Consider the following 14,134-nt stretch of genomic DNA (forward strand, 5'->3'; position numbering starts at 1 on the left):
GAGGAAATAGAAAGCTTGAACAGACCCATAACCAGCGAAGGAATTGAATCGGTTATCAAAAATCTCGCAACAAATAAGAGTCCAGGACCAGATGGCTTCCCAGGGGAGTTCTACCAGACATTTAAAGCAGAGATAATACCTATCCTTCTCAAGCTATTCCAAGAAATAGAAAGGGAAGGAAAACTTCCAGACTCCTTCTATGAAGCCAGTATTACTTTGATTCCTAAACCAGACAGAGACCCAGTAAAAAAAGAGAACTACAGGCCAATATCCCTGATGAATATGGATGCCAAAATTCTCAATAAGATACTAGCAAATCGAATTCAACAGCATATAAAAAGAATTATTCACCATGATCAAGTGGGATTCATTCCTGGGATGCAGGGCTGGTTCAACATTCGCAAATCAATCACCGTGATACATCACATTAACAAAAAAAAAGAGAAGAACCATATGATCCTGTCAATCGATGCAGAAAAGGCCTTTGACAAAATCCAGCACCCTTTCTTAATAAAAACCCTTGAGAAAGTCGGGATAGAAGGAACATATTTAAAGATCATAAAAGCCATTTATGAAAAGCCCACAGCTAACATCATCCTCAACGGGGAAAAACTGAGAGCTTTTTCCCTGAGATCAGGAACACGACAGGGATGCCCACTCTCACCGCTGTTGTTTAACATAGTGCTGGAAGTTCTAGCATCAGCAATCAGACAACAAAAGGAAATCAAAGGCATCAAAATTGGCAAAGATGAAGTCAAGCTTTCGCTTTTTGCAGATGACATGATATTATACATGGAAAATCCGATAGACTCCACCAAAAGTCTGCTAGAACTGATACATGAATTCAGCAAAGTTGCAGGATACAAAATCAATGTACAGAAATCAGTTGCATTCTTATACACTAACAATGAAGCAACAGAAAGACAAATAAAGAAACTGATCCCATTCACAATTGCACCAAGAAGCATAAAATACCTAGGAATAAATCTAACCAAAGATGTAAAGGATCTGTATGCTGAAAACTATAGAAAGCTTATGAAGGTAATTGAAGAAGATTTAAAGAAATGGAAAGACATTCCCTGCTCATGGATTGGAAAAATAAATATTGTCAAAATGTCAATACTACCCAAAGCTATCTACACATTCAATGCAATCCCAATCAAAATTGCACCAGCATTCTTCTCGAAATTAGAACAAGCAATCCTAAAATTCATATGGAACCACAAAAGGCCCCGAATAGCCAAAGGAATTTTGAAGAAGAAGACCAAAGCAGGAGGCATCACAATGCCAGACTTTAGCCTCTACTACAAAGCTGTAATCATCAAGACAGCATGGTATTGGCACAAAAACAGACACACAGACCAATGGAATAGAATAGAAACCCCAGAACTAGACCCACAAACGTACGGCCAACTCATCTTTGACAAAGCAGGAAAGAACATCCAATGGAAAAAAGACAGCCTCTTTAACAAATGGTGCTGGGAGAACTGGACAGCAACATGCAGAAGGTTGAAACTAGACCACTTTCTCACACCATTTACAAAAATAAACTCAAAATGGATAAAGGACCTAAATGTGAGACAGGAAACCATCAAAACCTTAGAGGAGAAAGCAGGAAAAGACCTCTCTGACCTCAGCCGTAGCAATCTCTTACTCGACACATCCCCAAAGGCAAGGGAATTAAAAGCAAAAGTGAATTACTGGGACCTTATGAAGATAAAAAGCTTCTGCACAGCAAAGGAAACAACCAACAAAACTAAAAGGCAACCAACGGAATGGGAAAAGATATTTGCAAATGACATCAGACAAAGGGCTAGTATCTAAAATCTATAAAGAGCTCACCAAACTCCACACCCGAAAAACAAATAACCCAGTGAAGAAATGGGCAGAAAACATGAATAGACACTTCTCTAAAGAAGACATCCAGATGGCCAACAGGCACATGAAAAGATGTTCAGCGTTGCTCCTTATCAGGGAAATACAAATCAAAACCACACTCAGGTATCACCTCACGCCAGTCAGAGTGGCCAAAATGAACAAATCAGGAGACTATAGATGCTGGAGAGGATGTGGAGAAACGGGAACCCTCTTGCACTGTTGGTGGGAATGCAAATTGGTGCAGCCGCTCTGGAAAGCAGTGTGGAGGTTCCTCAGAAAATTAAAAATAGACCTACCCTATGACCCAGCAATAGCACTGCTAGGAATTTATCCAAGGGATCCAGGAGTACTGATGCATAGGGGCACTTGTACCCCAATGTTTATAGCAGCACTCTCAACAATAGCCAAATTATGGAAAGAGCCTAAATGTCCATCAACTGATGAATGGATAAAGAAATTGTGGTATATATACACAATGGAGTACTATGTGGCAATGAGAAAAAATGAAATATGGCCTTTTGTAGCAACGTGGATGGAACTGGAGAGTGTAATGCTAAGTGAAATAAGCCATACAGAGAAAGACAGATACCACATGGTTTCACTCTTATGTGGATCCTGAGAAACTAAACAGGAACCCATGGGGGAGGGGAAGGAAAAAAAAAAAAAAAAGAGGTTAGAGTGGGAGAGAGCCAAAGCATAAGAGACTGTTAAAAACTGAGAACAAACTGAGGGTTGATGGGGGGTGGGAGGGAGGGGAGGGTGGGTGATGGGTATTGAGGAGGGCACCTTTTGGGATGAGCACTGGGTGTTGTATGGAAACCAATTTGTCAATAAATTTCATATATATAAAAAAAAAAAAAGAAATATGTTGAGTGTCTGGATAGAACCTCACCCGTGGCCAATACTGCTATGGATTTTCGGTAATTAAAATCTATAAATTCTCATTGTTTTTATAAGCACTCTGTATAAACACTTTTTGGGGATAAGCATTTGCGTTTCCTTTTACTTACAAACCACACATTTTAATAATAACAATTTGGTATCAGAAGTGAGGTGTCGAGAGTAGCAGTAAAATATAGAATTAACTAAGTCCAGTATGTGGAGTGGAGGAAACAAAGAACTCACTCTTATTGTAAAGTTAGGAAAACCCTTGTTAGATTAGCTGTTGACATAACCACTTTGCCTCATGTATCTGGGAATTCTTTTCTGAGTCTACTTTCTGAGCCTACTTAGTTATGGGAAAGGTTAGAAAAAACCCACTGTGTTGAGTTGCGTTGGTAACATTTTATAATTTTCATGATGACCTTCTTTTCTTTTTTCTCCTCCCCTCCGTCTTCACTCCCTTTCTATCCTCCACCTCCTGCTTCTCCTTTTCCTTCTCCTCCCCTCCCCCTCCCTCTCCTCCTCCTCCTCCAGCTGCTGCTGCTGCTGCTACTTCTTCTTCTGCTTCTCCTCCTCCTCCTCCTCCTCCTCCTCCTCCTCCTCCTCCTCCTCCTCCTCCTCCTTCTTCTTCTTCCTCTTCCTCTTTCTATAATTTCGAGATTTTTGAATCCAGAAAATTTTAAGAAATAATATGCTATAATATGAAACCGTAAATAAACCATAGTTTATTCATTTAGACAATTTATTGTGGATCAATTATCTTACAAGAGTGCTCTTTTCTGAGACAGCTAATTATACCTGCCAAATGTTCTATTTTAAAGTAAACTTTTATATTAAAGCATAACATATCTGCAGAGAAACACAGAAATTACAGGTGTATATAGTTCAATGAATTTTCACATCATGAGCATAGCCATGTGATCAGCACCCATTTTAAGAAACAGGAAATTACTAGCATCCCTGAAACTTACTCCTTGTCTTTTCTTCATCCCTACACTCCTTTAAGGATAACTACTTTATGGACTTCCAAAGACGGGTTTCTCTACATCCAGAAAGAAAAAAATTTGACACCTTGCATCCTGGAAGTTCATTTAAAAGACTGAAATTAGGGACTTCTTTCAAATTTGGACATGGCTAATCGAGGAGCAACAAGACCCAACGGGCCAAATACTGGAAATAAAATATGCCAGTTCAAACTAGTACTTCTGGGAGAGTCTGCTGTTGGCAAATCAAGCCTAGTGCTTCGTTTTGTGAAGGGCCAGTTTCATGAATTTCAAGAGAGTACCATAGGGGCTGCTTTCCTAACCCAAACTGTGTGTCTTGATGACACAACAGTAAAGTTTGAAATATGGGATACAGCTGGTCAAGAACGATACCATAGCCTAGCACCAATGTACTACAGAGGAGCACAAGCAGCCATAGTTGTATATGATATCACAAATGAGGAGTCCTTTGCCAGAGCCAAAAACTGGGTTAAAGAACTTCAGAGGCAAGCCAGTCCTAACATTGTAATAGCTTTATCAGGAAACAAGGCTGACCTTGCAAATAAAAGAGCTGTCGATTTCCAGGAAGCACAGTCCTATGCAGATGACAACAGTTTATTATTCATGGAGACATCAGCTAAAACATCAATGAATGTAAATGAAATATTCATGGCAATAGCTAAAAAGTTGCCAAAGAATGAACCACAGAATCCAGGAGCAAATTCTGCCAGAGGAAGAGGAGTAGACCTTACTGAACCCACGCAGCCAACCAGGAGTCAGTGTTGTAGTAACTAAACCTCCAGTTTGAACTTGCTGGAATACTCTTCTGCTTCCTCGATGTTAATGACAGTGGAATTGGAGCATTTAACCAGCCCAGTATGACTTCCAAAAAGAAGAGACTTATGATAGAGTCAAGTTTCTAATACAGAATTATTTTAAGTGTTTTGAACTTAATTTTTAATAACATGCATGTGACCCTCTGACTAACGTTTCAGAAGTAGAAAGGGGGAATGAGAGCTGTGTGTGTATGCTTGTTTCCTTGGACGGTTAGGGGGAATCATTTCTCATCACCAGGGATAGAGACAAATGATGACGAAAACCCACAGTTAACCAGCCACTTCTATGAAAAAAATTTGGAACTTATTAATTTGGGCTTTTCAGAAAACATTCTTTTTTTAGAAGGAGATTCTAAGGATATTTATGCTTAGCTATGGTGTTCAGGCAACTGGTAATTTCTCTTAGTATGCATATTTAAAATGTACATTCCACGTTTTAACAAATTAACCACAAGAAAACAGTGCCACATCTTTAGTGAAAGGGTGAAAAAAATGAACATGAGTGGCATCTAAATTATAGCTGTCCTGGTATTTTTAGTGGGGTAAAAAAAAGTCAAATATAATCTCTTGTTTTAGGAATATGAAAACTGATCTTAATGGATAGTGTTCCCTTCAAACATGTGAGCTCTTCAACAGAAATGAAACAAACCAGGTGTCTGTGATTTCTGTTCAATCACTGCTGGCCATTACATAGGTTTTGTTGTTTGGGGGCAGGGAGGGGGCTTTCGTTCCCTTTGGACGTAATATAGTCAATGCACTAACAATTATGTACATTCAAACTTGATTATTTTAAATTTGATCCTCAGCTGTACTGTAAATAGGGTACTGCACTGTAGTCTCCATATATGTTTATTACTTTTTCTGTAATATTTAAGAGTTGCTTAAAAGTATACAAAATGTACAGTTACTAAAACAGCTAATTTTACCTTTTCTCTCCCTTTGAAAGGAAGGGGCTCCAGTTGTTCCTACATGGCTAGAACCATAATAAACAATGTACCAGTAATTTGTAACATAAATATTGCCGTATGTTAGTAACAATCTTGCAGCCTTGTTTTCCAAAGTTCATTTTATTTTGATCAGTTCAGTATATTGCACTAATTGTTTTAGGTATTTTCATTATATGAAATCTACCATGTGTCAGAGATGATTTAATCTATTTAAGTGTTGAACTGCTAGCAGAACTTGTACATTTACAGTAATTCAGAATTAGTAAGGAAAACAGTTCACCAGTGTTTAGTTTTATATTGAGGTGCTCAGGTTGGAATAAAGTGGTATAAAAAGCAAAAAAAAAAAAAAAAAAAAAAAAAAAAAAAAAAAAAAAAAAAAAAAAAGGATAACTACTTTATGAGATAGTTTATTTTCCTTAAAGCATATATAAAGGATAAGAAGGAGGAAATATTAAAGAGAGGTGTGGTTGGGGTTACAGCCATGGTAGTTATACACATAACTCCATACTAGTTTTTCCAGCACTTGACCTAGACTGAGTTAATTTCTCTCTCACATCCACTGCTAAAATGATATGTTCCAATCAGGCTGACTCTCAGAACTTTTGGCAGAAATCTTGGTCAAATATGTTCTATCTCTCCTTTTATATTTGAACAAGGGGTAACAGTGGGAGCTTTTCGTAATTATGTTAAGATCATAAAGGGAGATTTTCTTAAGAAAATGGTGACACCTAGAATGATAGAATTTAAAATAAAAAGAAAAGAAATGAAAACTCAGTCTTCCTGTCATGTTAAACCTTTGGATAAATCCTATTCTGTATCCAGCTCTCATCAGTTACAAGAGAAATAGATTTATTTTCAAAAAGGTTGAGAAGGGTTTTTGTTTCTTGAAACTTTCGACATCCTATTTTTTATCCCCTGGTATAATTTAAATATTAAGAATTATCCATTCCTTGATGTTTATATAGAATACATCTGTAAAACTATATTTGCTAGAGTCTTATCAATTATAAATATTTTAAAACCAGTATAGTATTTCCTATGGTTGTCAGTCTCTTTATATCTTTCCTTTTTTTCTCAAAATTAGAAACTCAGAACTTTTTAAAAATTGGTTTTTTGTTCCTAGAAATTCAACACTTTTTTTCTAAATGAGTACATGATATTCTCTTATAATTTTTAAACCATTCTCTATTAACAGATATACTTGTATGACCTGTTCCTGTTATCTCTATTTCTTTTTTTTTTCTTTACCAAGCTCTTAGAATCTAATATGAATAGTTTATTAATGATTTGATTTCACTGAAACAAGGACACTTTTAAGACAGAAAAAGGAAGGAAATTGGGATAAGCATGAGATAGGATTTAAATGCTCATCTAGAGAATTTGGAGTTTATTTCATTAGATGTGGAAACCATTTACTTTGGAAGATGTATCAGTTAGTGGCATACAAGATGTTTGATTCTAGGGTGTGGCAACAAGTTAGAAGGATATTGAAATAATACAAGCAGAACTGAATGACATACTAGACTAGCAAGAATGACAATGACAATGAAAAGTTAGAGATTTGAAAGATGTTTGAAAGAATGAACTTGATGATTGATCAACTTGCAGAAACAAGGAGGATAAAAGAAGTCAAAGCTGATTTTATATTTTAAGGTCATGATGGTTAGGAAAAGTGACAGTGGAATTTCCAAGAATGGAGTTCCTAAAGTTAAAAATGATTTATGGAGTAAAATTTAAATTCCAAATATGTTGATTTTGAGGCAGAGGCAAAATATTTTACTGTAAATATTGCAACAATGTGGACAGAGCTAGAGTGTATTATGCTAAATGAAATAAGTCTGTCAGAGAAAGACAAATACCTTATGTTTTCACTCATGTGTAATTTAAGAAACAAAACAGATGAATATAGAGGAAGGGAAAAAAAGAAAGAAGGGGAAGCAAACCGTGAGACTCTTAACTATAGAGAACAAACAAAGTTGGTAGAGGGAGGTGGGTGGGGAATGGGCTAAATGGGAGATGGGTATTAAGGAGGGTACTTGTTGTGATGAGCCCTGGGTGTTGTATGTAAGTAATGATTTCCTAAATTCTATACCTGAAACCAATTTTACTATGTATATTAACTAGCTAGAATTTAAATAAAAACTTGAAAAAAATATCCAGGAAAAAAATTGAAAATGTAGGATTCAAGCTAAGAATAGTGGTCAGTTGTCAGATGACTTTTGAGGCAGTCTAGATATAGGTGATAATTGAGCCAACGGATGTAAATGAGATCCATAAAAACAATATGTAAATAAAGAAGGAAGAGCAGGAAACTAACTTTGAGGAATATTAAGAAGTTGCTGATAGGAGCCCCTGGGTGGCTCAGTCGGTTGAGCGACCGATTTCGGTTCAGGTCATGATCTCACGGTTTCTGAGTTTGAGCCCCGCGTGGGGCTCAGTGCTGACAGCTCAGAGCCTGGAGCCTGCTTCTGATTCTGTGTCTCCCTCTCTCTCTGCCCCTCCCCCACTCATGCTCTGTCTCTCTCTGTCTCAGAAATAAACATTAACAACAACAACAAAAAGAAGTTGGGGCACCTGGGTAGCTCAGTCAGTTGGGCATCTGACTTCAGCTCAGGTCATGAACTCACAGTCTGTGAGTTCAAGTCCTGCATCAGGCTCTGTGCTGACAGCTCAGAGCCTGAAGCCTGCTTCAGATTCTGTGTCTCCCTCTCTCTCTGCCCCTCCCCTGCTCATGCTCTATCTCTCTCTGTCTCAAAAATAAATAAAAACATTAAAAAAAAAAGTTGCGGATATTTGCACTGACACTGCTTAGCTTCCTGTCCACCTGATTCCACACTACAGAAAGATAGCGTATTTGTTTATTTTCTGTGGATACCATCAGCCTCTGCCTTACATTTTCCCAGATCCTAATTCTGTGGTGTGTTCCATTTATGGCTTTTTCTGTGGACTCAGACAGAGCATGGTTCCAGAGTATATTTCTAAAAATAGAATCCGCACTCCTATTCAATAGAACAATATCAGGGCTGGGCTCTAGAATCAGATTACCTGGGACTGAATCCTGATTCAAAAATTTACTATTTCTGTAGCCCTGAAAGTTTTTTTTTTTAATATATTCACTGACCCTCAGAACTCGTATTTATAAAATGAGTATATTAGGAGTCTACTTCTTTGAAACCCTTCTGAAAATTAAATAAATTAATAAATATTAAATGCTTATAAGGGTGCCTGGAACATATTAAGTGCCATGAAATGTAAGTTTTTAGTCCGTGTTGTTATTATTATGATTAGAGGAGGAGGAGGAAAAAGCTCTGCTACCTAGTGTGCAAGATCCTATACATGATACTTAGGTTCCTGTATCTCTTACCAAATCCAAATATTCTATATTACAAATTTAATCTAGTAATCTGAGTGTTAATGATAAATTTATGACAACCGTATAGTCAGCAGTAGCATCAGACTGAAATTGACCTTAGCACCATGTTCACCCTGCTAACAGAGATGCCATTTGCCCCTTAAATCTGATTGGTTGTTCTACTTGGATCTTGAATCCACTCTTTTATTACAAATCTCCTTCCTAAACTTAAAGAAAGTTGGCTGGAACCTTACTACAAGTCTTAGTTCTTTCTGGTTTGTTTTCTAATTGACAACATGTGAAAATCTTAACCTCAGCCAACTTTAGGAGCCAAGCCATTTATGAACATGTTTGGGATTGAGGTTAATTTCCTTTGTCTCTTGAATATTGCTTGGATTTCTCTGTGGGGAGTCCATCTACATGATTGGATTTTTTAGTACTAGCTGCTGCAGTTGGAATTGTGACTGAAATAAGACTGAAGATTTAAAAGCTCAGATGCCAGAACAAGACTCTAGGGCTTTGGATTCCAATTCTGGTAAATGATATCTGTGGACTAGTAAGGTACTTTGCATTTCTACACTTCAATTTCCTTATCTGTAAAATAGAGATTGAAAATATACTTCCTCATAGGATTATCGTGAAGATTAAATAAACTAACACATATAAAGTACTTAGAACTATGCCAGACTCATAGTAAGCATTCAGTAAGTGTTAGTCATTATCATCAGACACAGCTGGAACTCCTTGGTTGAAGGAGGCAGACTTGTAATAATATTGTCTTCATCAGGTCTCCATCTCACGTCCTATATTTCTCTTAGTTTAGGTTCCTGAAAGAAGAGGCTAAGAAAAGAACTTTGGTGGGGCGCCTGGGTGGCGCAGTCGGTTAAGCGTCCGACTTCAGCCAGGTCACGATCTCGCGGTCCGTGAGTTCGAGCCCCGCGTCAGGCTCTGGGCTGATGGCTCGGAGCCTGGAGCCTGTTTCCGATTCTGTGTCTCCCTCTCTCTCTCTGCCCCTCCCCCGTTCATGCTCTGTCTCTCTCTGTCCCAAAAATAAATAAACGTTGAAAAAAAATTAAAAAAAAAAAAAAAAAGAAAAGAACTTTGGTGCAGATAGCTTATTGGAAAAGTGATTCCAGGAAGTGGTATAAGGAAACAGTAAGAGTGAGACAGGAAACAACTAAACACCAATGAAGTTTGGATTATTGAAGTTGATACTCTAGACCATGCATTCTGTATGGGGGCAATATAAATCCCAAAGTTCTTAGAAGAAGAGAGAAATGTTAGACATCGCAATGGTTTGTGGTCCTCTAGAGGGCTGCAGTATATAAATAGATGTACAGTATATCTGTGCTATTCAAATTTCATTCTGAATTCATCTAAACCAAATTCTGAAAAAGTCCTTTAGGGACTATAATAATAATAATAGTAATAGTAATAATAATAAACATGGCACAGACAGTGGGGACTTAACTCCATAGAGCTCAACCTGTAAGAATCATACAGAGTGCTTCCCAGAAATACCTGGTGTCTTTATTCATCAATTTTCCTTTGCGCTCTGGTTAAAGATTGCCTTTGGGGCATTAACTTGCCCATACTTCAACATCTTGGGCAGAATGCTAAAAGACAAGGTAGGGAGCTCTTGACGTAGAATGTCAGCAGTGCCAAGCAAGTCAGAATTGTCCACTACAGCTGATGCTAAGGTCAGAGGTGAGCTGAAACTGGGCATTATGGAGTAGTAAAATTCACTAATGTCTAGTTCAGAAGTTTAAGCTCCTGCTTATTACTGGCTTTTTTTTTTCTTGAATAGAGCCTTGGCCACTGAAGTCTTATTATATTACATTTCTGAATGTCACACTTTTTCATGATACTTTTCCTTTTAATCATGTGAAATATTTATACAAGGGCCAGGATTATGATCCATGGGTGTATATTTTTCTTTTCTTCCTTTACCTTGTTTGGATTGCTACTTTAGAAGCCTCTTTTAAAAATGCTATGGAAGGGGTGCCTGGGTGGCTCAGGTGGTTAAGCATCTGACTCTTGACTTTGGCTCAAGTCATGATCTCACAGTTGGTGAGATCGAGCCCCACATCAGCCTGTATGCTGACAGCCAGAGTCTGCTGGGGATTCTTCTCTTTCCTCTCTCTCTCTGCTCCACCCACCATCCCCACTGCTCACACATTCTCTCTCTGTCTCAAAATAAATAAACATTAAAACAATAAAAAATAAAGATGCTACGGAAAAAAAAGCCAGAACTAATAGCTGCAGTTTATCTGTTGGCTTTGAAACCATATTTGAAACTCCTACTCTATTATGAACAAATTTATTATTGACCTCTGTGTTTTGATTTTGAATTATAAAAGCAAAAGTGGTTTTATTGACTAAACAAATTCACCTCATTCTCAGACTGCTAATCCAGGTAAATACAAAATATTTATTAAGAAGAAAAAAATTAAATTGATCCAAAGACAATTCCCCGATAAAACTTCACGGTAATTTAGCAATATGTAAGTATGTTGATATCAGGATTAGTTGAGAAGCCATGTCAAGTAGGATAGTCAGCCTACCAAATGGATCAAGCAAAGAAAGACGTGCTTAAAAACTATGTAACAGCAATATGCATCCTAATGCCACCTGGCACCTACCAGGAAGCATCTGAAAACAAATAGTCCAACAAGGTGCACTTGTTATCATTGTGCTTGTTTATAAAGATTGTGAAAACTGAACATTCAGAATGCATGTGTTTTCTTTCTGATGACAGGTAAACAGGAATAAACATTAATGGGAGAAGGAAACCAAACTTCTGTGGCTGAATTTATCTTGCTGGGACTTTCACAGGATCCAAAGGTCCAGATCCTGCTGTTCTGTGTTTTCCTTACCATTTACCTTCTCTCTATGTTTGGAAACCTGCTTATAATAATCCTCATTCAAAGTGACTCTCGACTTCACACTCCCATGTACTTTTTCCTCAAAAACTTGTCCTTTGCTGACCTCTGTTTCTCTACAAGCATTGTTCCTCAGATGTTGGTCCACTTCCTCGTAAAAAGGAAAACCATTTCCTTTGCTGGATGCTCACTGCAGATAATCGTCTTCCTTTTAGCAGGGTGTACAGAGTGTGCACTTCTGGCAGTGATGTCCTATGACCGCTATGTGGCTGTCTGCAAGCCCCTGCATTATTCCACTGTCATGACGCAGAGGGTTTGTGTCCAGTTGGCCATAGTGTCTTGGATCAGTGGGGCATTTGTATGTTCAGTGGACAGTGCATTTACACTGTGTCTCCCCTACCAGGGACAGAATATAATTAATCATTATTTTTGTGAACCTCCTGCACTCCTGAAGCTGGCTTCAGCAGACACCTACAATGCTGAGATGGCTCTCTTTTCAATGGGTGTGATTATCCTCTTAGCACCTCTCTCCCTCATCCTTGTCTCCTACTGGCATATTATCTCAACAGTGATTCAGATGCAGTCAGAGGAGGGGAGGCTCAAGGTCTTTTCTACCTGTGGCTCTCATCTCACTGTTGTGGTTCTCTACTATGGCTCTGGAATATTTGCCTACATGAGACCCAATTCCAAGACAATGAATGAAAAGGATCAGGTCATCTCTGTGTTCTATTCAGTTATGACTTCCATGTTGAACCCCATAATTTATAGCCTGAGGAACAAGGACGTGAAGGGTGCTCTCAGGAGGCTGGTTGGAAGATAGTCTGCCTTCAGAGGCAGTGATTTCTGACATTTTTCTTAAGCACTTGGAAGATTATGACTGACAACAATAGCTCTACTACTATCCTTGTCCTTTCTTTCCCTCGCTTTATATGCTCCAGTTGACTTTTCTTCTCCACACATATTCATTAAATGCCAATTCCGTGCAAGCATTGTGTCTAGAACCTCACAATATGTAAAACTTCGTGTCTTCCTTAAAAAGTTTCCTTACCTCTGGGACAACAGAGTCATGTTCTGTCTTGTACTCTTTTGTTTTTTTATGGTCTCTTTTTGTAGTTCTTTCCTGAGGGAAATATTTTCCTAGCAAAGTAAACTCACCGTTGAAATGTTGGACCAAGGGAAAAAATGGATTAATCTCCCTGAACATATTTCTAGCATCCTTCACCTATTAATGAGCTGGGAAACCCAAGTTGTCATACAGTCACCTGTGGGCTTGCTGAGGTTCTGTTTCCACGTTTCTGACTACATCAACAGTGACTGGTTAAAAAGTCAGCATTCTTTTCAGACATAAGGATGTCTTATGAGATATACCCATAGATGCATTACCTCAAACTGCCTTATTTCCAGTTAAAAGTGATTGAATCCTATAGAGTTTCTGTAACTTTCAGGCCCTCCTTGGCAATGAATTTAACTGTACTGCATGATGACCCTTTCTAAAGCATTCCTTTCTTCTTTCTCTTTTCTCCTTCCTCCATTTTTTTTTCTGGATGATTTTTGCATAGTGTATACAGATATGAAACAGTGTGCAAGTATGTACAGTTGTCTGCATGTGTATGTGTGTCTGTTGTCTGTGACATGTAAGCTTGACTATGTAGAATTCTCTACCAATATTATTGAATTGGATTTCTTCTCACCCCTTTACTAAGTACTATATTATCTTAGGCCAGTCTCACCTGTCCCCTAATTATTTTCCATGCCCTCCTCAGTTTTGTAGCTGTCTGCTACAATGAGTAGCAGAATAAGTTTGAGAGTGATTTCAAATTTATCACTTTGTTCTGGAGGGAGTAGAGAATACAGGTGAATTCAACCTCAGAAAATAAAAGTAAATGTTTTCTTTTTTGATTATGAAAGGAATAATGTAAGAGTATTAAAAAACAAAATCACACATAATTCCCCCTCAAGGAATAAGTCCTGTCAACATGTCAATTTTATCCTTTCAGAATTCTCTCTTTCTCTCTCTCTCTCTCTCTCTCTCTCTCTCTCTCTCTCTCTCTCTATCTCTTTCTCAAGAATGCATGCAGTGTTGGCGAGGTAATAAAAATTATAATTGCTTCATGTACTTGAAGAACTTGAATAAGTCTCATTGCTTTGAATGGGGTTTCTTTTTCCTGATACATTTCACTAACCCCCCAGTGAAAAGAATCTGAATAAAGATCCTGCCAACCTTCTTCCTAATGGATATGAATCTGTAGAAGACTGTTAGCCCAGAAGGTTAGAGGACAATAGCATAATATTTAAACCAATTATAGAAAGTTTGGGGTTTGATAATAGGGGCAGGAGCTCCAAAATGTCATTACAAGATTTGGTACTGAAAGTG

At 37.9% G+C, this 14,134-nt stretch overlaps 2 protein-coding genes across 2 annotated transcripts; both read left to right on the forward strand.

The window, feature by feature from the left end:
- Positions 1–3,785: 3,785 nt before the first annotated feature.
- Positions 3,786–5,860, forward strand: LOC115525481 (ras-related protein Rab-5A). The gene has a single exon (XM_030332688.1). It carries the CDS (start codon positions 3,891–3,893, stop codon positions 4,536–4,538), a length of 648 nt encoding a protein of 215 aa, XP_030188548.1. The 5' UTR covers positions 3,786–3,890; the 3' UTR covers positions 4,539–5,860.
- Positions 5,861–11,656: 5,796 nt separating this feature from the next.
- Positions 11,657–12,580, forward strand: LOC115525886 (olfactory receptor 2D3-like). Its single transcript, XM_030333294.1, has one exon. It carries the CDS (start codon positions 11,657–11,659, stop codon positions 12,578–12,580), a length of 924 nt encoding a protein of 307 aa, XP_030189154.1.
- The last annotated feature ends 1,554 nt before the right edge of the window (positions 12,581–14,134 follow it).

This window comes from Lynx canadensis, chromosome D1, assembly GCF_007474595.2.
Source record: "Lynx canadensis isolate LIC74 chromosome D1, mLynCan4.pri.v2, whole genome shotgun sequence".
Taxonomy (NCBI): domain Eukaryota; kingdom Metazoa; phylum Chordata; class Mammalia; order Carnivora; family Felidae; genus Lynx; species Lynx canadensis.

What these genes read in the sequence shown, in the direction of transcription:
- LOC115525481 (XM_030332688.1), top strand. Translation starts at nt 3,891, where the DNA reads ATGGCTAATCGAGGAGCAACAAGACCCAACGGGCCAAATACTGGAAAT.
- LOC115525886 (XM_030333294.1), top strand. Translation starts at nt 11,657, where the DNA reads ATGGGAGAAGGAAACCAAACTTCTGTGGCTGAATTTATCTTGCTGGGA.